Here is a 23,606-nt window from a genome sequence, read left to right on the forward strand (position 1 = left end):
AGCATTTATATAAACCTCTTTCCGTGTATTTTAACATTTTAAGTTTTCATGGCTTAAGCAAAAACTCCCCTTGTCATAATTATCCATTTCAAGCATAGGTTGCATTTTGATGTGTAAAAAACATAGAAAATGGAATGAAACATACTGAAAGTGTTTGTAGATGGTAGTATGCTTATGGCATAGACTTTGCTTAATATTTTTGCTGAGCAAGAAATCGGAAATGAAACTCTTGGACATCATGTCTTTTTTCCCTAGACCCAGCAGTATTTGAGCACAGCACATGCTGTTGAGGTTGCATGCTAAGCTCCTGTGGATGAAAGAATTAAGGAGGGGATGTTTCTTGCTCTAGCAGCATTCGTTGCCTTCTGGGTGGTAAAGGGAGCAATGTTGGATTGTGGAAAAAGCCTCCAGACAAATTATGGAATATGGGAAATGAGAGGTCTGTTTTGTGGAGGTCCTCAAAGGAATTTAAAATGACTGAATGTGTTGTTGCTGCATCGCTTATCAAAGAAGAATTTGTGCCATTCTAAATTAATCATGGCATTTTTTCATGTGCATATGTACTGCAGATTTTTTGTGCTGGAAGTTGCATGTTTGTCCAGTAATTACCAAGTCATTTTTTGTGATGGTACTATTTTTAATGCTGTGGATCAGTTAGCTGACTACCAATATGGAAGATGTTTGCCCCTCTGTCCAATTAATCCCATTCCTTGTCATTCACATTTTAGCAACGTATAGAACCACAAAGTTCACAATGTGAAGGGCATCTCAGCTGGCCAGATATATAATCTTTTTTCTCGTTGTAGGTCTCGTCAGCCTGTCTCAGCCCCTCTCTTTTCATGTCCTGACAAAAACAAGGTTAATTTCATCCCAACCGGATCAGCTTTCTGTCCTGTAAAACTCCTGGGCCCCCTCCTTCCTGCTTCAGACCTGACGCTGAAGAACTCTCCCAACTCGGCTCAAAGCACAGCTCTGAGCACCCTGACTGTTGAGCAGCTTTCGTCCCGGGTCTCCTTCTCATCTCTGTCAGATGACACCAGCACAATGGACTCCCCAGAGACCCCGGTACAGCCGTGCCAGCAGCAGCAGCCGCTCCTGCAGGAGATTCAGACTGAAGAGCATTCCTCTCCTCAGAGCTACGTGTTGATCTAGAGCAAGGTGGAGCAGGCCTCTGCCCCAGGCAAGGAGGGAGGAGATCCTAGTTCAGATACATCTGCATGAGGTGGCAACCTTTCAGAACACCACAGAATACTTAGCAGCATTCAAAAAATATCTCAACACTGTTCTTGGCAGGGACAGAATCCATATTTGGCATTTTTTTTGTGAGAAAGCAGTAATGCCTGCAGAATCCATATTACATGAAATGTTTCAAGTGGAGACTATGCATTTCATAGTACGTTTGACCAGATTAGTACTGTGTCCTGTGTTCTGTTTCAAATTCTACAGTATAAATAAGCTCTCTCTATATATAAAAAAATGTTGCCTGTCTGAATAGAAAATGTCTTGCTGTGTTGTGTCCTATGGAAAATACTGTACTTCAGGATTATGTTTACAATTGATCCAGGTGTTTATGTTTCTAACTTCTGTAATACACACAATGCAAAAAAAAAAAAAATATGGCCACAGCAGTTGCACAGTGCCCACCCTATGGCCTAGCTTCAGGTACTTCTCTTGAAGTGTAAACTCAGGTAACTTGGAATGTATATCATATTGGAATATAAAATATTTTACAGCTACAAAGCTAAAGAGGGAACATCACTCTTTTGCCTTTCCTTGTTTTATGCATTATATTTCCTCATTACATTCCACTTTCTTGGAATAAGTGCATTCAGATCCAGGTGGATGATGACCCTGGACATGGGTGAACATGAGGAGAACCAGCAAATCTGTGATGTATATCACTTTGCCATGTGCTTACAAGTAAAACAACTGTTGCATTTACTGTCATTTCAATAGATGTAAAATTGTGGCATTTAAAGGTTTCAGGTGTTGCTCAGTTAATGACTGTTAAACTGTTGCAAATAAAGTGTTCAGTACTGGGCTGTACATGAGAAACATTCCACATTGTGTGTGAGAGGATTTTGAAAGACAAGAATGTTTTTGTTAAAGGACAGAAATTCTTTTAGGTTTCATGGGGGGGTGATTGGGGATTTCCTCTCATGGTTTTTGTTGGCAGTTAAGGATGTGAAATGCTACTGTTACCGTCTAAAAGTCAAATTAATGTTTAGTTTCTCTTTTGGAAATGTTCATTCATTTGCTGGTTGGAAATAGGTTTTCAGATTTTGTTGAGCAGTGTTAGGTGAGCGGTGTTTTATTTATGTAGTGAGTAATTGTGTTTGGATGAAAGTCCAGAAGTAGCAAGTGGGTGTTCTAAGAGGGGTGGGGAAAACAATCGTTTTAAGTTTATGTTACTTAAAGCTTCTCCCATAACTTTCAGTTACTTAAGCTGTGTGTGTAAAAGTGTGTTTCCCCCCCTCCTTAAGTGTAAATAAAAGAAAAATCCATGTAAAATAATCCTGGTTTTGCAGGCTGGACACTGTCTCAAAATAGTACATGGCAAGATTGGGTTTGTGACACTCTTCTATTATGCTAGAAAAAGAGGAGCATTGCTTTCAGAGATAATTTCCTGTGGTACCAAGAGGACCCCAAAGGCAAAATAAACTTGATGTTCTTGCTCCATTGCTTTCAGCTCGGTGGAACTGCGTGTATGCTGTCTGCTCCTAAGAGAATAAGGTTCACCATTTCCAGGAATTGAAGAGATTAGTGGCCTGCAGCTACTAGGAGCATTTAAACATGCTCTTTTATGTTTTCTTCTGCTTTGGAAGATGAGATTGGAGGGGGATGAGAGTGAGCCACCAGTAACTACTCACTAGATATGTGCTTTTTTTGGAGATACAGCATTGCTTCCTTTTTATTACTGAGTTTTTGTTAACGCTGTCTTACAAGGTGGAATTCGCAGCCTATAAAACATCCACTATTTTTGGACTCCCCTTGCAGAAAACATAGGAGAGAGGTCTGTCTCTAACCATTTTCATGTGAAAAAGCTTATTGAAACACAGCAGCCATCTTTAACCCTACTAATCTCAGGCCTAGGTGAAAACACTATATATTTTATAGACTGAAGATAAAGGGGAGGAAGTACTCGTAAGTATCGGTTCCTTTTAATATTTTTCTTTCTAGACTAACATTGCAGTATGATGACCTTTTTATGCTCTGGCTATGTCCAGATACGAAATTGTAGTCTCAGTTATTTGTGTTAGGTTACCAGGGGATATGATGAGTGGTTTTTAGATCAGTGCTGAACTCTGTACAATATTTGCAATGCCATTACATGTTCTTTATATTTTTTTCCATGAGAAACTAAATATTAATTAAAATGCACATTTGTTCTTAGCAGAATTGAAGATTTTGAACCAAATGTGTTAAAGCTAATGCTTTGCCATGTAAATTTCCCAGCAGTTGTTTATCTCAATTGTATTCTACATTCAGCTGTAGAAATTTGTCAAATATTGTTTAAAGTTTTGTACATAGTTGTACTGTTATTTCTAGCCACTGTGCTGAACAGTATTCAAATTATCACACAATATTGCTTTACACAAGGAAATGTGTGGCTTTTGTTTTGTATTTTTTTCGGTATAGAAGTTCCTGTGTCTTATTTAAATAAAAATTATAGTAAAAAAAAGTGGTGGGGACAACACACAAAAGCAGTGGTTCATTTCATTGTTTTGGAAACTGTACATAGAACACCATAGAAGGAGATTAAATTTTAATATTGTTCCAAATTCACATCTAGAATAATGCCAACCATGTATGACAAGTGTGCTGTGTCTTCTAGAACAAGATAATATTTATCTATTGATTTTTACATAATACTGTACTCAGGAGTGGGAAAAACCCCTTAAAATAGCTGAATGTTTAACTATACTTTAAATAGCATACTCTATTTCAACATAGCACAGGAAAAAAATCAGTTAAGAGTTGTTTGAAACTGTGTATCTGCTGCTGTGTTTGTGGTATGGCTAATTTCAAGTTATCTGTTGAAAATTATGAAAGCCATTAGATGTTTCACTATGTGAAACTAAACTAAACTCCTAAAGGATGTGGTATAAATCTACTGACAGTCTTGGTTTCATGTTGTTTTGTATGACTCAAATGATTGTCATTCGACTTGCAGAATAATTCTTTCCAGATGGGGGTGGTGGGTAAGGAGGAAGAAAGAAGGATAATATTTAAATACATGTAAATCCTCCAAAGTCAGTGTTTACTGAAGAGTACTATGGCAATAACCATCAAGAACAGATTAATGCTTATTGTCGTCAGTCAGTGGAAATTTTAAGTTTTCAGCATCCTAAAGATTACAAAGTTTTTATGTGACTGTGTTAAAAACATTAACTGGAACTTAACTAAAAGTCCAGGGCCAGAAGCTGGACTTAAATGACCCTTGTGGGTCCCTTCCAACATAGGATATTCTGTGGTTCTGTGATCCCACCCACCTATGGGAATGCTTCGTGTCCTTCAGTCAGAAATGGCTTCATTTCAGCCTTTTCATCATCAGCTTGAAGGATTACTCCTAGGAGTAATTTTGTGACCATCCTGTCTCCTAAATGGATTTGGCTGCAGCAGTTTCAGGCTGTCTTTGGGTGGGAGGGTGTTTTCTCAGGAAATACTTTGACAAAAGCCTGTAGCTTGCCCTGCAGAGAGGTGGTGCAGTTTGTATGTATCCCATGAACCTAGGCCTTGCCTGGTTAGTCACATTTTGGATTTTTTTCCATATGAGCCACACTTTGTGGGCTGTGTGTAACTCACTGCCTCTGTCTTCCCCAAAGCCAAAATAAGGAGTCTGAAAAGCACTGAGAGTAGAGAGCTAATGAAAAAATTTTGCTTTGAGTCCCTGTTTTGTGAATATAAGATCTTAGCTTGAGCATAAATTTTTCTAGTAATTTGTGGCTCTGGCAGGGAATGCTTCAGAGGCTGGAGGTCTGTGTAAGGAGAGCCCTTGGCTGTGTGTGCTGGGGTAGGGGACTACAGATAGCGAGTGACCTGCTGCTTTTAGGAAACGGTGCTGTCTGGGAAGTGATTTTTGGCTTCCTGACAAATTAGCTCTTGGGAAGGGCTCAGAATCTTCAGAATCTTCATAGTATGCACGTGTAAGGAGTAACACAAACAAAAGAAATGGTGATGTCAGCCAACATCTCTTTAATTTATTCAGTTGTAAGCAAACACCATGGAGGCTTAGCAAAACCAGCACCTCCAGGGTACTGGATTGGGACCTTCAGACATTACTTGAGGTACAAGCCAAGCAGTTTGGAGATGACCGATAACTAGTAGAAGTTTACATCAATTACTGTTGTAAAAGAGCCTGCCTTGCTATGCAAAACACAGCCACAAAAAACACAGATTTGAGGTAACTCAGCTCAGGGAGGAAATAGCCAAAGTTCCTACTGTGTATGTCCAGAACATAAATGCAAGGAAAAAGTGAATTAAAGCTGGGAAAGTACAAGCATTACACGTACAGTCATCCATACTTGGTACTTGGCTGAAGGAAGTTGTTTGATGAAAGACTGACATGCAGTTAAAATATGTGTATCTTGTTTCTGTTTGCATTAATGTAAACAGTCCTGGAAAACTCTGGTTTGGGAGAGACTGTAAAAGGCTCAGGAAGAGCTATAGCAATAAAGTACTGGAAAAACTAGAAGGTGGCTGTGTAGGAGCTCAACATGATTAACTTGATGGTTGAAGAGTGACTTAATTTCACTTAGTAAATACCTACACATAGGAAATACTAATGAGCTTAAAGTTTAGCAGACATGGAATCTTAAGCAGTAAGAAAATGAAGGTAGAGGACTTAATATTAAAAATGTGAATTTGTTTTAGCACTAAGTGTAATTAATTACTGGGCCAATATGCAAGGAAAGATTTTTTTTCCCAAGTATTGATATGTTTAAAATGAGATGATTTTACAAAGGATGTGTTCAAATAAGGTTTTTATAAGCCTTACTAACTTGTGATTATTTGGGGCATTTTGCATTTTAATTGATGGTTAAGAGGTGAAATTTAGGAATTCTTGCCTCACTAAAGAAGCACATGCTGCAATACTTTCAGCTAGGGTGTTAACACATCCTTTAAACTGTCTGGAATAGGGTTTTGAGGGTAACTTTTGGCTTCTGGGAATTTTTGGTCTGTCAAACATGAATGAGGTCTCCAGTAAAGTAGATGTAGTTGAGTAGCTTTATTAGTTCTTTTGATTTTGGCACCTCCTCTATAGCAGCATAATTATGGAGAGGTGGTAGGAAACTGGAGAGTAGGAGTTGTCTTTTTGGAGGGCAACAGGTCCCAGAAATAAAGTGTTACTCAAGTGGGGCTGAGAGGAGGTAGCGAGTTCCCTCCGTAAAGGCCACATTGGAAGTGAGTGAACATATAAGTCAAACTGCAAATTCAGTTGATGACAAGAAAGAAGAGCAATTAGATTAAGCTGGATAGAGAGCTGACCCCATTTTTAAGAATAATTGAAGTTTTATCTGAGGTTGTAAGAAGTTCTGATGGGAAATTTTTAGGCTGCCTTGATCTGTAGCCTGGAAGGCTCAGAGGCAGAGGAGCTGGAAGTCTGGGAGAAGGTTGTGTAATTTCTTCCCCCCATTTAATTAGAGACTGAGCTTCACAAGAAAGCACAGTTAGGCTAATAACTGCCTGTAGAAAAGTAAGGGGGTGTATGTGTGAGATTTATTTTTGTGTATGTGCATAGTGAAGTGTGTGTGGTTAAACTTTTCAGTGCTTTTTTGCAGCTGTTGATTGAAAATAGGGTTTGCTCAGGGTAGTAGTAATACCCATGGTAATCTATTTCTTGTACCTTTGTTTTTAATTTTTACTTCTGCAAATAAGTAGTAAGTGGCATCATCTAACACGACAGGTGTTAGTCATGTTAACTAAAACCAGGTGTCCACCTGCTTTCTGCAGGTGAGATCTGAGTGCTCTGAGATTTTTGTGGACAGAGGTTCTTTCTGCAAGGAGGACAAAGCTGAAAGAGACTTTCTGTTAAAGTTTGTTGCCAAAAGTCTGGCTGATGCAATTACTCCTGTTCTGAGTTTTATTTGGATAAGAATTTCTAGATGTACCCTATCTTTGTGATGCAGAGGTTTCTCAGAGAGTAGCAGCTTCCCTTTCTATAAGGTTGGTGCTATCCTTGGGCTTGTTACACAGGGAAGTAAGAACTCATTCTTGTGAAAGATTTAAAGAGGGTGTTGCCTTTGGAAACTAAATACTGTTATTAGGAAATGGGAGGTGGTGGGGAGAAGCACTTAAATCTGCTTTTGTGATTCCTTTGGATTCTAGTTCATTGTACATCTTGAGAATGCTGAGATCCATTTATTTTGATGTCAGTTGCTGAAAATATAGGAAGGTTCAGATGTAGCTTTCCATCTCTGTGACAGCACTGAGATGGTACCACACTACCTACTTTCACTGCATGGTTATATTTTGGATGGGGCACGTAGGTGTATTTTAAGGATTGTCACTTCATTCAGGGGCTCTTGTTCATGAAATGAGTTTGGGTACAATGGTGGATTTGGTTTTGGTTCTAGTGGAGAATTCCAAGGAGATTGTTTAAACACCTCCTGAATTGTACACCTAAGAAATCTGTTCTCTTCTAGGGAGGATTTTCTGGGTTTTTTTTTTCTGCAGGGGAATACTAAACCTTTGGGGGTAGGAGAGTGATGAAGATGGGAGCAGTAGGTCTTGCACTTTCTAAACAATGGGAAAGCAAAGACAGCCTAGGTCCCTGATATGGAGGGCAACCTTGTATATCTGTATTGATACATACAGGATGTTCCTTGGGTTAGGAACACAGCAGATGCCTTAATACTCCAGAGGAGTATTAGTCTGGATAAATGTCATTTGTTCTATAAATCAGGCCATCTGTAGATTGCAATCTGTCCCTTTGGTTGCATCCTGGCTGAAAGGCTGTGAATGCTGCTCTGTATCATGACTTGCCTTTGTATTCAGTAAGTGAGAAAATATACCTCCAGACTGGACAAGAAACTGGTACCTCTGTCAGGCACAGGGGTTTTGTGGCACTGGCTCTGTCCTGTGGGTGCAGGTCTGCCAGAGCAGGAGCTGTGTTCCATCTCCCAGCCTTCCCCATCCTGGAAGTTTCTGTTTCCCACCGTGGTACGTGCAGGCTCTGCTGGCCCCTCCTGCATGGGAGTCTCATTTCCACCATCTCTGGTGACTGGGAGATGTTGTCTCCTTGCTGCAAACCAGGGGGAAAACCTGCAAACCTGGACTCCTGCAGCTGCTGGGAGTTCTGGGAGCACTGTGGTGCTGTTGGACACTGGGACAGGAACATCATTGCCTGAGTCATGGTAAAACTGGCCCCAAGCTACTTGATGCTGTCGTGGCGCAGGGGTTTGTTTGTTTTGGTTTTTTTTTTCTGATAGGCCCTGGTGCAGAAACTTAAGCACCTTGATGGAGATTTTGAGATTGCTGATGGTGTATATATTGGATTAATCTTCTCTGAAGGAAGACACTTCATTTTGGCAGTTGGCTCCTGCAGAAAAGGACTTGATATGTATTGGTGCTGCTACACAAGAGGACTTACTTTGGGCCCATAAAAGCATTTTCTTGTACCTTGACACACTTGCCTTTTTTCACTTGGATAACAACCACTAAAGAAAACAACATTACATACCTCAACCTCAGTTAAGCCCTGCATTAAATACTTCACATGTTTATGGGGAACAGAAAGGGAACCCAAACCACTTATAGACAAGCTGCACTGTTCATTAAAAACCACCCCAGGACAAACAGTTCAATCTGCTCCTCCAAATCTCAAGCAGGAAAATGGCCTTTATGGATTTTTAGTGTTTTTCAATTGCATTTAATATTTGCTACAGGATGGGCTGATCAAATGGATGGGAGCAAGAGAGATGGGACACTGTAAAGCAGTGTCAGTGCAGCCCTTCTTCCTGAATGCTTCCGTTTGCTTTTTAATCTTATTTCCTTTTATACTTTGTTTCAGCAATATTCCCATGGCGTGAACTGCAAGCAGTGCGGTGGACTGCACACTCTGAGGTCTAGCCAGGCTTTGAAGCACAGCAGTAGTAACTTACGAACACTGCAAAGGCTGCTGAAGCCAAGAGGTCCCCTGCCTCCAAGGAGACCTGGGTCACTTCGCTTAAAAATGAAAGCAAAAGTTGCAAAGTGCTGCAGGGGGGGAGGGAAGGTTAACAATTCAGAAAAGCAAGATTTTGTTCAAGGAAGGTGTCTTGTAATCATTCCCCTACATGAAGAGCAGCAACAGCTGTGAGTATCTTGCGTGTGAGCTTGGCTGTGGTTTGGTGACAAGTAGAGGCGGCCACAGGTCTTGCCTGAGGGCTGTACAGGGCAGTGCTGCTGCCATCTCCTCACTGTGCAGCCTCACACCCCTCTGTGCCCTCTGATGCTTCAATTTTTTTTTCAAAATTTTTTTTTTTGGGGGGGGGAGAGGGGGGGGGGGGAGGGGGGTAAGTTTTCAACCAGATCAGTGCCACTTCTGGCTCTTGTCCAGCTCTGGAGATAACCTGCTGGGACAGTGGTGGCCCGTGTTTAGATGGGTTTGGGACGCTCACAGCCCTGGGCAGGCTTCTGTGACTTCCAGAGCACAGACTGGCTCTTGGGGGAAGAGCCTTGAATTGCTCCTGTGCCTTGGGCTCTTGCAACCATGGCTGCTGACTCCAAATGCAGGGAAAACCTGGCGAAAAGTCTGATCAGCCCAGTTGAACTGCAGATCAGAAAAGTCCCCCATGGGGCTTGTCTCATGTTTTCTGTTGTCTTCTGAAAATCAAACTCAGTGAGGGCTGCTCTCTGCTGTCAGGCTTTGGTGTTCTGAAGCTCTGGTGCTCAAGTTCAAGGCAGAGATGGTCATGGGAGCACCACACAGACTGCCAGAACAGTCCAGAAAAATAAGCAGCTGTAAGAGCAAAGTGGCTCCTGAATTCAATTCCTGTATTTTATGTGTCAAGGGTTTATTCTGAGGATTGTGCTTGGAATAACAGGAGTTTGGGGTTTTTCCTTGTCACATCCTGCTCCTGTTCCATTCAGCATGCTTGTTTCCTGCAGCCAGCTGTTATCCACCCACCTAGATGGAGACAGGGTTGGATGATTTAATTGTGTAGCACTTTTAAAGTTGTTTTTTACCTTGCTACAGCCTACTGATGAAACAAGCATATAGCTTCCAACACCTGTCCTCGGGCCTTTCCTACTGCCATTATAGCTGTGGAAGTCCAAAATAAAAGAAGCAGACTGCAAAGTAAGCTTTTGGGACAGATGAAAAAAGAGAAGACTGGCTGTAACTTTAACAGTTTAGGTAGGTCTGCTATCTCTTCTGAAATTGCTTATCTACTTTTTTTCCTCATATTTTTGGGTATTCCCTATAATAATTCCCTATATTCCCTATAATCCTTGAAAAAGGATTTCAACAGCAACCAGTGTAAATAGCTCAGGTAGTGTCAGCCAAGTTTCTACCTCCAAGCTACAGCATGCTTTTCCTGATTTAAATTTTGTAAATTTTTCCAAGCAGCTGAGACTTCAAACCCACTATGGATTAATTACAAGGCTGGGCCCATCAAGCTTTTGCTATGGTAGAACAGAGTTAGAAGCTGATGCAGCTGCTGGGAGCTGAACACTGCTGTCTGGCAAACAGTGACCTCCTTGCTTGGTCACAGGCTTGCAGAATGATTTGGATTGGCAGGGACCTCTAAAGGTCTTCTAGTCCAAACTCTCTGCCATGGACATTTTTTTTATGAGATGAGGTTCTTCATAGTCCCATTGAACCAGACCTTGAACATTTCCAGGGCTGGGGTGTCACTCACTTTCCTGGCCAAACAGTACCAATGTCTCACCACAAAACATTTCTTATGTGCAATCTAAACCCTACACTCTTTCAGCTAAAAACCTGCCTCTTGTCCTTAGGCCCCAGTAGTGTCAGTCTCAGTCTTTCTTACAATCTGTACATATTGAAAAGAAAGCCCCACAGTAAAGTCTGCCCCCAGAGACTTCTGCATCCCAGGCTGAACAACCCCAGCTCTCTCAGCCTTTCTTCACAGGACAGCTGCTCCAGCCCTGGTTTTGTGGCCCTCCTCTGGACCCACTCCGGCAGGGAGAGCTCCTGTGCTGGCAAACACCTTCTCTGACTTGGAGGGAGGGCCACACTTTAGCCCTTAGGGTTTGTAATTACTAAGTGAGGGGAAAAGCCAATTTTATGCCTGGGAGAGCACTGTTAATGAATGGCCAGGTACTGCTCTGACTGACTGCAAGGCCAGTCCACCTTGGTGCTGGAGGCTGGCTGGGCACCCAAGGCCAGACTGGCTGGACCTGCAGGGCCTGTTTGGCCACAGTGCCCTTGTGTGCTGTCCCAGGAGAGGCTCTGTGACTGTGCACCCCATGTGTGTGCACTGAGCACAGCAGAGGGAGGATGGCAGCCCCAGCAGCTCCGTTGTGCTTGGTTGGCCAGTGAGGTGCTAGATCATCTCTGCATTTCTGCTGCTCAGCTGAGGCAAAGCCTGGTGGTTGCTCTGCTTCCTGCCTCCCCCATATGGTGGCTTGTTTAAAAATAAGATAAAAGGAGCAGAAGTTGTAAAAGTAGGCTAACCAGAGGGGAATTTGCAGTAAGTGCTTGGAAGAAAGCTTGAAGAAGTGAGGAGGGACCAATACTGGCAGCTGCACCTGTACCATGTTAATTCTTGCTGCTGCCCTGACATCTGAGCATCTTTGGGAACTGCACTGAGAGAAGACAGGATCTTCCAGCTGCCCTTCCTGTGTTCTGGGCCTATTTGACTCCACACACCCTCAGCACAGAACTGGACAGTGCACCCACCATTCACTCCTTGGTGCTGCTCATCCCGTCTCCCCTGGCACTCACAGTGGGATGTGGCTGAAAGGATGCAGACAGCACTTTACAGAAGCCCCAGGAAAAGGCAGCATGATGCCAGCACCTGGGTACTGTGGCCTCACACCAGCCTCCTACTCTGCTGAGCCCTTCCAGGCTCAGATGCTGTCAGGGCTTGTAGACCATGATATTTCCTGTATTCCCACTTGGAGCAAAGCTGCTTGCTGGTCACCTTGTTGCTCAGGTGCTCCCACTTAGCACGTGCAGCCCCTAATGTTTGAAAGGAATTTAAAAGGATGCTTGGGGAAAGCAGGTGGCTGCTTGTAGCCAAGTGATCCTGCTTCAAAGTACATCAGTGGCATGCCCATGCAATGTTAGATATGGAAACAGCAGAAAGGAACAAGGTAAGTCCTATTCTACCCTGTTGAAATAAATCATGGTCATTTCAAAAGGCCAGAAAAGTTACTTGTTAGTTTTCTCTATGAGCTGTCCAATTGCCAAGGCTCACAGTCCAATTCCTCTGAAGTAGCTGCTCTGAGATTTGTAGAAACCTTGAATCATCAGAATCAATTACATCAAATTTATTAAACTTCACAAAAAGGACAGTTAATCAATTGCTACTGTTTTCATCTGCCATAGGGGTTATGCAGCTGTTTTTATTTTAAAACAATCCACTACTGAATCAGAATATGCAACTGGAACGAAGCATATTAAATCAAGATGAACATTATGTGTGTAGAAAATCAATCTAATTTTACCAGGATGATGAACTGCCCTGCTGTCCCAAGCCTGAAAGCACAGCACAGTGCTCTCAGTGGCCTGGGAGTGACTCCCCAGCCCAGGCTGCTGACAAGCATGTGACAGACACTTCTTTATTAGGAGGGAAGGGTTGTTTGTAGCTCTGTACTTTGCATTAACAATGTCTATTTGCAGGATTTGTAGCTTTCTGCTCTGTTTTTCAACTTCACTAAATCTTTATGATGCTAATGCATTGTACACAGGGATTTCAATTGCTTTTCTTTAAGCAAAATCAATTATATTTTAAATATCTCCGGCTTGTTTTTTGTTTTTTTCTTTTTTTCATTTGAAAGTGTGAAAAAAATTGCATTGTAAATGATTCAAAGCTTAATTTCAAAAATTATATATTACAAGAAATCAATGCTTAATATGAACTACTTGGTAGTGCAGTTTGTGTGAGGAGGAAGGAAAAGAAAAAACCCTGCACCTGTGGTTTGCCTTATGTGAAAGGGAAGATGATTCTCATGCTTTCCTACCTAAAAACAGGATAAGGATTTAGAGCATCATTAGCTGAACTTCTGTAATGCTCTTAATTGTCTCAGTCAAGACAGTAGTTTGGGGTTTTGTGCCTTGTTTTGATTGTTTTGGCATTTTTGGTTTTTTTTTTTTTAATCCTGTAAGTCTAGAATCTGTGACCTACAGAACAAACATTTTTTGAGCCTTTAAGAACATTTAATTGGCTGTTTTGAACTCAATACAGCCTCCTCTCTGCTTTGCACCTAACTGCTTCAGCTGCTAAAAATGCTGGAGTAGATTGTCCACAAGTGTTTTAGAAACTATCCAGACAAATGTAATCCACAGCAAATTTAGCAACCACAGACTTGCTTAAAGTTGCAAGAATCTGCTTAATGATTTTGTGGTAACCCAGCTGGGCTGAAGAGCAGCCTGGCTCTCCCTCGAGCTCCTGACACTAACATTTTTGGCATTGCACATAATTACAGTTTGGGATGGAGAGGATTTCACGCAAGCAGTGTCTGTTTTGAGTACAAACTAGCACCCCTAAGTGTAAGTGTAACTAGCACCCCAGTGTAAACCTTAGGTATTTCCCAGTTAATCCCCTTTGTACATCTCTTATTCACTGCCAGAAGTGCAGCCCAAAGTTGTGAATTCAGCCCCCTCTCAGTGCTCAAGAAAGTCACAGAGTACAGAAAGGGCAGCTCACTGAGCAAGGAGCTGCCAGTACCAAAGAGCAGCAAATGTGATGGAGGGAACCACGTTTTACCTTTAGAAGGAGTGCAGCTCTGATTCCAGCTCCTACATGCCTCAGGGCCCCAGCTGGGCTGGGGACTGTGCAAAGAGAAGATCAGACCATCTTTACCCATCAGACATGAAAATCCACTCGTAAGCATCTGAGGAACTCCTGGGAACAACTGAAGTACTTTGACACTTATAGGTTACGGGATGGGATGGGATGATGAACATGATAGTTGTAACAGGGATGTTTAAAGCTTGCCAAGGGTTGAGCCTGATGAACTCTGGTCAGTCCAACCTCACATCCACTGCTAGCATGTGGCTTTTTAGATAGCAGGCACCAAAACCACATTACTGCTGCTCAGTGCACACATCCAACAATGTTCTGCTGCACTCAAGAACAAGTTGGCCAATTCAGTGAACTTGTACATTTATATAGTTATTTTCAGGTACTTAGTTACCTATTAGACCATGAAACAGGGATTAACTGAGTGTACAGGTTGTGAAAACACTTCACCAACGTAAAGGGAAAATCAAGCAAATTAAAAAAGGCTGAATATAATAAATTGCAGAGTGGGTCCTGTACAGTACATAGAGCTTGTGATCTTTACTGGCTAGTGACACATCCTCAGGGTGCTCCAGGGGATGTCCAGGTTGGACATATGGAAGAATTTCTCCTCTGAAGGGGACGGTCAGGCATTAGGATGGGCTGCCCAGGAAGGCGATGGAGTGCCTGCAAGTGTTCAAAAGACAACCAGACATGGCACTGAGTGCTGTGGTTCAGCTGGCAGGGGAACTCTTTGTTCCAAGGTTGCACTCAGCAGTCTTGGAGGCCGTTTCCAACCTTTATGACTCTATAAGCCTTTTTCCCTTCTTTTGAGGGGAAGCAAAGGGACACCACATTGAGTTAATATTTTCTCGCTGTCCTTCCTTCTGGATTACTATTCAGAAACAAAGGGTTCAGTACTGTCTACAAACTGGTCATCTTTTATCTTCAGATGTTTGTTATGTATCAATTCAACAGCACAACAGCACTCTAGTGGGAATAAAGTTGTGGTTTTTGTCAAAATCATTTTATTAAAGAGTTAATGTCACAACAAGCTTAAAGTAACACATGCTTCAGAAATAAAACTGGATGAAAAATTCTCAGAACAGAAACAGAAATGGATTGAAGGCATGGCAAAGCATCCGTTCCAAGAAACTTCTGCAAACAAGTGCGAATTCTGTTGGTGCAATGGAGAAAAAACTCAGAAAAAGAAGCCTCCTGGGCATGACTTCTCTTTGAGTTTATGTAGTGCAGTTTGTCAAATAAGTTAGATTGGAAAGGGCACAATTTCGATGGCTGCACAGACCCAAATTTACTTCTTCAATATTTAGCTCCAGCACAGGTTTTTCAACTGTGAGTACTAACAAAACAAATTTAGTTGACATCTTAACATAGCAGTAATAGATATATTATATACATGATAGATGTTTGACTCATGCAGCCTCTTCAGTTACATGATGTTTTTTTAATTTACTCAAGAAACATTATAAAAAAATAGGTTTGCGATTTGTATTTCACTTCGGTGTTAGCTCCACATCACCCCAGGCAAAGACAGTGTTTCAGCAGACAATCTAATTTGGCAAGAAATCTGCCCTAATTCTTAACCTCAATTTTGTAAGTCCACATAGAAAATAAATGCGAACTCTTTATACAAAACAAGAGCAAATAATTGTACCTATAGAAAAAGGGATTAATTCCCTTTAGTTTTATTATCATGGCACATACTTTATATTTTCACAACAGCATACTAATTTTCATTTAGTTTTTTTAAACTCCAAAATAATGTTGATGAAGGGAAGAATGTGAGTTACCAGAGGCAGCTGACTCATGCATTAAGCAATTCATGTTCTTTATCAGTTTTCCCAACAGCATCAGGATTGGATAATGGGTCCAGGTCAGCAAAGAGACTGAACCAAGCAGTCAAGTCTTTAGGATTCTTTGTAGATTCTGGAACGAAAAAGAAAAAAAGAAAGAAAAAAGAAATGCATGGACTTGTCAGCTATTTCAAAACAAAACTGACTGAATGTTTGACTGAGGTCAAACAAATGCCATGCTATTGTTTAATTTATTACCAAGGGTATTCTGACAAGAAAATCAGAATAAGTGACTGCATTTTAAAACACCATCTTTGTCAGAATTTAGTAAGAATGAGTGTTTTACATGTCTGCTACGTATTTTATAAGGCTCCTGCCATGATAAGTACAGGAACACTTGAACTAGAAATAGAAACAATCTCACTCTGTCTAACGTTGTTTCATGAAAGGTATTTGAGTGTGCCTCTGCATGCCTGCAAACAAGCAAAAGGAAAGTGAAGGCAAATTTTACTTTCAAGCTCTCTTAGAGGACTAAATTCCTTTGCCTAAATCCAACTCATGTGACTGTTCTGTCTCCCCTGCATGCAACCAACAAGGTCATTACTCATCTGGAATGAAGTTTTAATGGGAAGGCACTGGCTGGAGAGAGAGAGAGAGGGGTTATATTTGATAGGCAGTCCCCAGTACAGCTTCTAGTTTAATTCTGATGGATATAGACAAAATGTGAATAGGGACTACATCCAATAGCAGCTGGACTATTGTACCTCTGTGTCCACACTGATATATGTATTTAACAGAGGTTATCTGACTGCTTTTATTCCAACTGGGCAGATATTCAGCTTAAAGCAGTAACAACTTTGGCTGCTATGAAGAAGGTACATCTCTACTTGCTTTTTTTTTGTGGCCCCATGCCCAACATGTATTATACTGATAGTGAAATAAGATATGCTCTTCTCTCAGAGAGATAATGGCATATGAAAGCTTTCTTTGCAACACAAAGAATTTACAGACAAAATAGGCTCTGCCTGGCATGACACTCCTCTTGGTACCTGCCACTTTCAGAACCACAGATTTCCAAATAGCTGAAGGCCATTCCTTTTGCTGGTGCCAGTCCTGTGGCTGCACAATCACACTGATTTCCAAAACAGTTTCCAAAACACCTTAATCCTCTTTTTTGTTTTTTCTGCTGAGCTGAAAAATTTCAGGGGAAGGAATACATATCACCCCTTTCTTCTGTATCATCACATGTGAATGCACAGAACTGGCTACAAACTGGTGACAGAATTCAACATAATTCAACTGGTTCACTTATGCAGGAAATCCTGGTCAAAAATCAGCAGGCCATTGTCTCAGTAGATGGAAGGACTATGCACTCTTGGCTCAGCTGCAACAACTGAATTAAGTTTTACACAGATGAATACTGATATAATGTATGTTTATCAAAAATATTTGAAAGGGCTCTTCTGCCTTATCAGTAGCCTGTATTTTAGCCACAACGCTAAATCTTAGAACTTAAAAACATTGTTTAGCTCAAAGTGCATGCAGATGTTGTTCTGTGTGAGTCTAAATTAAAGTAGGTAGAAGAAACTGTAGCTGCAGTTTCCTTTCTTATTTAGTAAATTACTCTTCTGACATGCGATTAGCACTAAGCCTACCAAAAATATACACACACACACATATCATACACCTAATAAAGGTGAAACAGAGTGATCAGGGAGCACAAGACTGAGCTGTAGCTACTACAAAAATAAGTTTTGTTACCACAGTAACTGGGAAGACATGAGACACTGTACAAGATACAAGAGCTAAAAAGGAAAAGCCAAGTATCACCTTTCACAGGCGTCTTGTCATCACTCACATTCAGGCCGTGTGGTTTCTGTGCTGGCTGTGGTATTGATGGTGGGCTCACACTGCTGGCTGCCCATCCTACAATTCAGCAACAGAGCAGCATTAGCATGAGGAGTTACTTTGTTAGCTCCAACCCCTAGTGTCTGGCAGCATCAGACAGAGGAGCAGAGTGTTCATTTATGGCCATTTGTGTCTGTCCTTGCACACACAAAGTCAGCAGTCAGACCTGCACAGGAGCAGCACCCTTTACAAGAGAGTATCTCTAGATCACTTTCATCATCTCCAGCTTCAGGCAATTATACTATTTTCAAACCTTTCACCTGGCTAGAAAATATTTTTGTTTCTCTTATTGAATCACAGTTAATACCCATTTACAGAAAAGCCAGTTCAGTAATCAGGTCCAACACAGCTGTAGGGAAAAGAATCACTTACATTTGGATAGAAATACCACCACAAATAATAAACATTTTTTCTAAGTCCAAATACTTTTATTTCCTCCATTGTTCCAGAAAAAACCTTATTTAGAGACCCTAAATTTTTTAGTTAATTTTGAAGTAATTCTGGAAAAAAAAGATAATTCATTGCAAAACACTGAAGAATTAAATTAAGAATTAAATTCAAAATTAATTACTTCAAGTTAACTTTAAATTTTAATGGACTATTTATTCTTTATCTTTATTTGAAAGGAGATTCTCAGCAAGAAGAGAGCAACTATGCAGGAAAAAGTGAGATAGTTTTTTGTTCTTACATGCATATTCCATATCCACAAAAGAGTAATGACAAATAAGTTAATAAGGCCAGATGAACAGGCTGGCAAAATGAACTAGGGTAGTATACTGCAGAAACATATTAGAAAAAACCAATATTTTTGTACCTTACTTAAGATATTTAAATTCATGTTCTTTAGTACATTTAGAGGACTGGAGACAGTATTTCTAATTTAATTAATTTATCCTTTAAGGTTGGCGTGGCCAATTATCCATCTAATTTGGCAGTATCACAAACAGGATGCTCATCTATGCACCCAGCTACCATTTCCTTATTCAGTCTCTTTTTTTCTACAAGTGCCTGCTTTCACATCCTTTTTTACTCTTTTTCTCCTTCCTCCCCTTACTTTCTGCTCTTTTGGGAGCCCTGTCAGATACTGGCACCCAGCATCCCAACAGGTAATGCAACAACCACATCAGTCACATCAGCCCTTTCTCTCGCAGTGGATTATTCTCATCACTCTCTGATCTTACCGTGCCTATAAAAGGCCTAAAGCCCATGCTAGGTTATAAAAAGAGGCACGAAGAGTTTTTCTGTAAAATCACATGAATTAGGAAGGAAATTTAAAGCCACAAACATCCTCTGTATCTATTGCTAAGGAAACGAACCAAAAACTTCTTCAAAATCTGGGTGCAGAGTACTCACATGTATTTGCTCTAGACAAAGGTGATAAAGGCTTGTGAGCCAGCTTCTGCCCTCTGAAAGTGAGGCCTTAGAGTTTAATCTTTCAAATAAGCAAATCTGAATTATAATAATGGAAAGCATGGCATGACCCCTGCAGATTGACATACTTTTCAGCCATTTTCTCTGCTTGTGCTACAAACAAGAATGGCAGAGGACATTATACACAACTACAGTAGACTGCAATGCTTTTGTGTGCTTGGAGATGCATTGTGAGAAAGTGTTTGATATGGCAATGAATGACAACAGGTAAATTCAGCTGCTTAAATAGAGGGTCAAATCTGATAGAAATGAATGGGAGCTCTGCCAGAAACTGTCTGTGCCAGTCCCAGTGACTTCAGAAAAATCAGGAACTGGTTCCCATCGACATCACTGATGTTCCTGTACACTGGTGTGCCTGGCAGGTCAGGGAGCAAAACACTTCAGACAGTGAATTCCTCTGGAGCCCTCTCTCCTTTTGAGTCCCTGGACTAAGGCCTGGTAGGCAGCACATCCATGAGAGATGCTGTGGCTTGGCTGCCATTTACTGAAATGCAGGTAGCTCACTCAGAAAGCAAGAACCACCTCACAACAGCAACGAAAAATCCAACCAAATACACTCCAGAAAATATGTGATGCTTTCATAATGAAATTACTGATTTATGAAGGTACTGGGAAAGACTGACGCAGAATTTGTATTAAATACTTTAATTAATTAAATTTTCAGTGAGCTACAGAGAACAACTCTGCCTTTCAAAAGCAAACCACAGCCTATCAGTTTGAAAGCAGTTGTTGGCCCTAAGCCTGTTTTGGTTTGCCTGTTCACAGGATGGCTTTGTTACATGACCAGACAAAAGGTTATTGCCAAGACAGCAAGGAAACCAAACAGCTTGCTGTTCAGCAAGCATCTTCACCAACACTGCAATGATTAAATTTAGATTAGGAAATTGTGAGCTGTGCATTTTCTTATGAACTAGAATACATGCACATGTAGGGAAGATAAAGAGGGGCCCTTAATGGTACGAATGAGTAAGTAAATGAGGCCATAAACATCTTGAAAAGAGAAAGCCAACGCTCCCGCTGAAAAAGGAGAAAGGCAACTGAACTACAGAGCTGTATCTGGAGGAGAATCTAAAAGATATACTGGGAGCATGCTTTGTTTCTATTATATTTACACACACATTTATATGTATTTTAAACCAGCACCTGGTAGCCCTATAGCAATTCAGAGTCCCATTGTGCTGGATCATGCCTGTAAATACAGCCAGAGAAAACTCTGAGCTGGGAATTCCTGACCCTAACAGTTTATAACCTGCATAGCATTGTGCCTGTTTTACAGATTAAGATCTGAGGCAGAGAGAAAACAAAGCCCCAAAGATTTATGAGCGTGCTTAACGTAAAATAAGTAAGTAATCCCACTGAAGTTAATAGAAAAGTTAATGTGCTTAAAGTTAAGCATGTGAGTTTTAAGAATCTTTATGGTCTTAAGGCCAAATTCACACAGGAAGTATGCAACATTGAGGCTCCAGTGTAGCACCTCACACTGAATAATTATTAAGCAATCCTACCAGTTAGGGAAATAAATGCAGGAGATGTATCACAAGTCCCCAGTAAAAATATAATTCCTACATTTTAATATTTCCAACTTGTATGTCTGGATATGCTTATACTCCAGTTAGTATCAAAAAAAAAAAAAGTCTCTCTTCCCATATTTAATGATAAGGTCAAATTCTGAAAGAAAAGTTGTGAAGTGAAATGAAATGCAGTTTAAGATTGAACCTGAGTTTTTAAAAGATATAATATGAACCAAATTTCACCTTCTCTTAAAAAATAGGAAACAAAATCTTGTAAATATTTAGGAAGTTAAACAAGAAACAAAACATTTAGAAAGATTATTTTCACATACAATCACTCAGCTGATTAACCCTGACTTTTCAAGTGCTGGTACATAAATTACCACAATCTTCTGCCAAAACCTTGGAAACCCATTTGAAAACATCCACATATTTTACGCTTTATTATTTTGTTTATTCAAAAATATTCTGGAATATCATGTTGACTGGAATGGATTTTTCATTTCTACTGTTCGTGGAATGCAACATTACTGAATTCTGATTTTGAACTCTCCAACACTGCACCCAATGCCAGTGCACATGAAAGTTAACAGCCACATCAGAAAGGATGCACAACTCTGCTTGCTATTTATGCCTAAAAAATACTTTTTCTTTAAAAACACATTTACATTTAAAAATGGAAATTGCACTGAAATGTAAAATATATTAAAAAACATGTAAAGCTGTGGGAAAAAATCAATCTCATAATATTTCTGTTGCGATTTTTAGAAATTTGCTTAAAAACTATGTACCTTATAAAGCTACATCTAAACTTGTGCATCATTACAAATGTCATTCTCCCATTTTTCATCCAAGTGCTGAAGCCAATGAACCAAGGTATCTTGCTTTAGGGGTGCTGGTAGTTACTGTATTAATTATAAAGTAAATCTGACTTTCTAATTCCTGCCAAATTTTACCTCATGTATGACTCTTCCAGTTGCAAGGGTTCCAAGAAATAATCGCCAGGATAGTATCAGCCTGCTACTGTTTCCAATATTTCTCTTCCCCAAGTGAGATTTAAATGCCTTGGGAAAGGGCCCAAAAAGGCAAGGTCCCCTCCAGCTTGCAAAGCCCTGCCGAAGACCCAGCCAGACTGCGAGGAGCACAAAGGTGGGTGCTGCTGGCTGCTTATCACCAGCCTGCCTTCCTCCCTCTCTTCCTTCCTCAAGGCCAAAGCAGCAGCAGGAAAGCTCTGCCCTAGTTCCCCTCTTTTCTTCTCCCCAGCAGTAGCTTGGAAAAGCTGAGAGAGTTAACAGCACAGAAGAAAGAGGAGGGAGAGGGTGTTGCATCAGTAACCAGCCTGCAAGAGAAATCCACCTGTATGGTTAACAGGATAAGGCAACTCATTCTACCTGACCCATATCCCTACATCCAATGTATAGGATGCTTGGGGAAAAAAAAAAAGGAATGCAACTGATTTTCACTACATGGTTTAAAAAGAGTATGCCCAGACAAAATAAAGTAATAATTTTTGTTTCCTTGGCCCCTTAACAGAGACAGCAGTTGTGATTAAATGAGAAAAACCCACTCAAACATATTTTCTGTTTCAGGAATAAAAAAATATCTCAAGGTTCTAAAGATCTCAAAGAACATTTCAAAAAATTAAATTAAAACATTCATGACAGTAATTTTGACTTTAGGTTTTGGGTACTTCATTCAAACACTGAATGAGAAGGGCTAAAAAACCAAATAAGTCACTCGTGTTTTTTCTCTAGGCCATACTCTGCTTTAATTTCAGGTACAATTTCTGCAGCCATGGCAAAATATAAACTCTTACCACAGTTCTACATACCAGAAATCCACACTCCAAGCCCTAACTCCAACACACTGACAGAACAAGATGAGCTCTCACCATGTAAGGATGACTGCAAGTCATTCATGTTTTGGTCTAGCAGCTGTGAGGGTAAGTATCCCGATGGCGCTGGTACTGCAGACGATGAGGTGCTCTCCCCATCTCTAGCTGAAGAGTTCATGGTGAGATCAGCAGCCTGCCCAAAAACAGCTGTCCACTCCTTGCTGAACTCCCCCTCATCCAGGGAGGAGGCGTTGAGGATCTCATTTAGTAATACCATGTCATCCTTATCACCAAGCTCTGGCTCCAAGGATCTCACAAACTTTTCCTTTGAAGCTGTCTCAGAACAAGAGAGTCAAGATAAATATTTTTTTAAGACAAAGTAAATAAAGAACTTTTAAAAACATATCCAATCTAGACCAGGTATGTTAAGTGAGATGGAGTATTTTTGCATGAATATTTATTTTCTTTTTTAGACTCAATTCTCTTGGACATCTGGGTTTATACCTTATGCAACAAATAATTCCTTAATCATCTTAGATAGCGTCACTGCTGTTAGCACTTGCTTCTCATTGAAAATAATACTACAAGTGTGCTTAAAAATCTATTAAACACACCAAAATCATTACACAGTCTAATATTTAAATAATTGGAAAATACTACTTTTATGTTGCTTCTTGAAACATTATATGAAAGTCTCAAAAAAATCCAGATTGGTATAAACTAAAAAAAAGTAAGACTTGGGGACTTAAGATCTCCCTTATGATCTTCTGATCTATGCTTGAATTATTGGTGTATTTCCCCATCAAAAAGGTTAGTCTATCACACAGAGTTAGATTTCTATGCTGACCAACGCTGTAGTATTTTTTTTCTTCTCATAAGCTGCTGAGAAATAATTGGGCCTCACTTTCCTTCTCATTCCCTATGCTAGTTTTTCCAGCACCAGAACTGCAGCTGAAAATCTCTTAGATCACTTGAGCCACTGCTCCTCAAAACCAATTTTTTCTTATTTTAGAAATGGTAAATAGTTACATAAAATACATGAAACTGGTAGCCAGGATCATTATTGTTTCCCAAAGCATTCTGAGAGTTAAAGAACTATCAAGGACCCCCAAGTGTTATTTTACTTGGAAGCATTTGGAGCTCCATTTGGAAGCATTTGGAGCTCCACTGTGCAAATCTGCAGATGACAAAAATGGTGGTTAACAAGGCTGAT

At 40.4% G+C, this 23,606-nt stretch overlaps 2 protein-coding genes across 7 annotated transcripts in view; one reads left to right on the top strand and one right to left on the bottom strand.

Annotated features, from left to right (window-relative positions):
• The window catches only part of GLCCI1 (glucocorticoid induced 1), a 53,104-nt gene extending 49,799 nt beyond the window's left edge, over positions 1 to 3,305 (top strand). For both annotated transcript variants that reach the window (XM_058020535.1, XM_058020545.1), the window contains exon 8: positions 807 to 3,305. In XM_058020535.1, coding sequence (XP_057876518.1) covers positions 807 to 1,152 — 346 coding nt within the window. In that variant the 3' untranslated portion in view covers positions 1,153 to 3,305. The remainder of the gene's footprint in view (positions 1 to 806) is intronic.
• Positions 3,306 to 14,895: 11,590 nt separating this feature from the next.
• ICA1 (islet cell autoantigen 1) overlaps positions 14,896 to 23,606 on the bottom strand; it is a 66,216-nt gene continuing 57,505 nt past the window's right edge. For all 5 annotated transcript variants that reach the window (XM_058043963.1, XM_058044041.1, XM_058043720.1 and 2 more), the window contains 3 exons: positions 22,451 to 22,726; positions 17,540 to 17,635; positions 14,896 to 15,842 (listed from right to left, as the gene is read on the bottom strand). In XM_058043963.1, coding sequence (XP_057899946.1) covers positions 15,721 to 15,842; positions 17,540 to 17,635; positions 22,451 to 22,726 — 494 coding nt within the window. In that variant the 3' untranslated portion in view covers positions 14,896 to 15,720. The remainder of the gene's footprint in view (positions 15,843 to 17,539; positions 17,636 to 22,450; positions 22,727 to 23,606) is intronic.

The sequence above is a fragment of the Melospiza georgiana genome, chromosome 1 (assembly GCF_028018845.1).
Source record: "Melospiza georgiana isolate bMelGeo1 chromosome 1, bMelGeo1.pri, whole genome shotgun sequence".
In the NCBI taxonomy this organism is placed as follows: domain Eukaryota; kingdom Metazoa; phylum Chordata; class Aves; order Passeriformes; family Passerellidae; genus Melospiza; species Melospiza georgiana.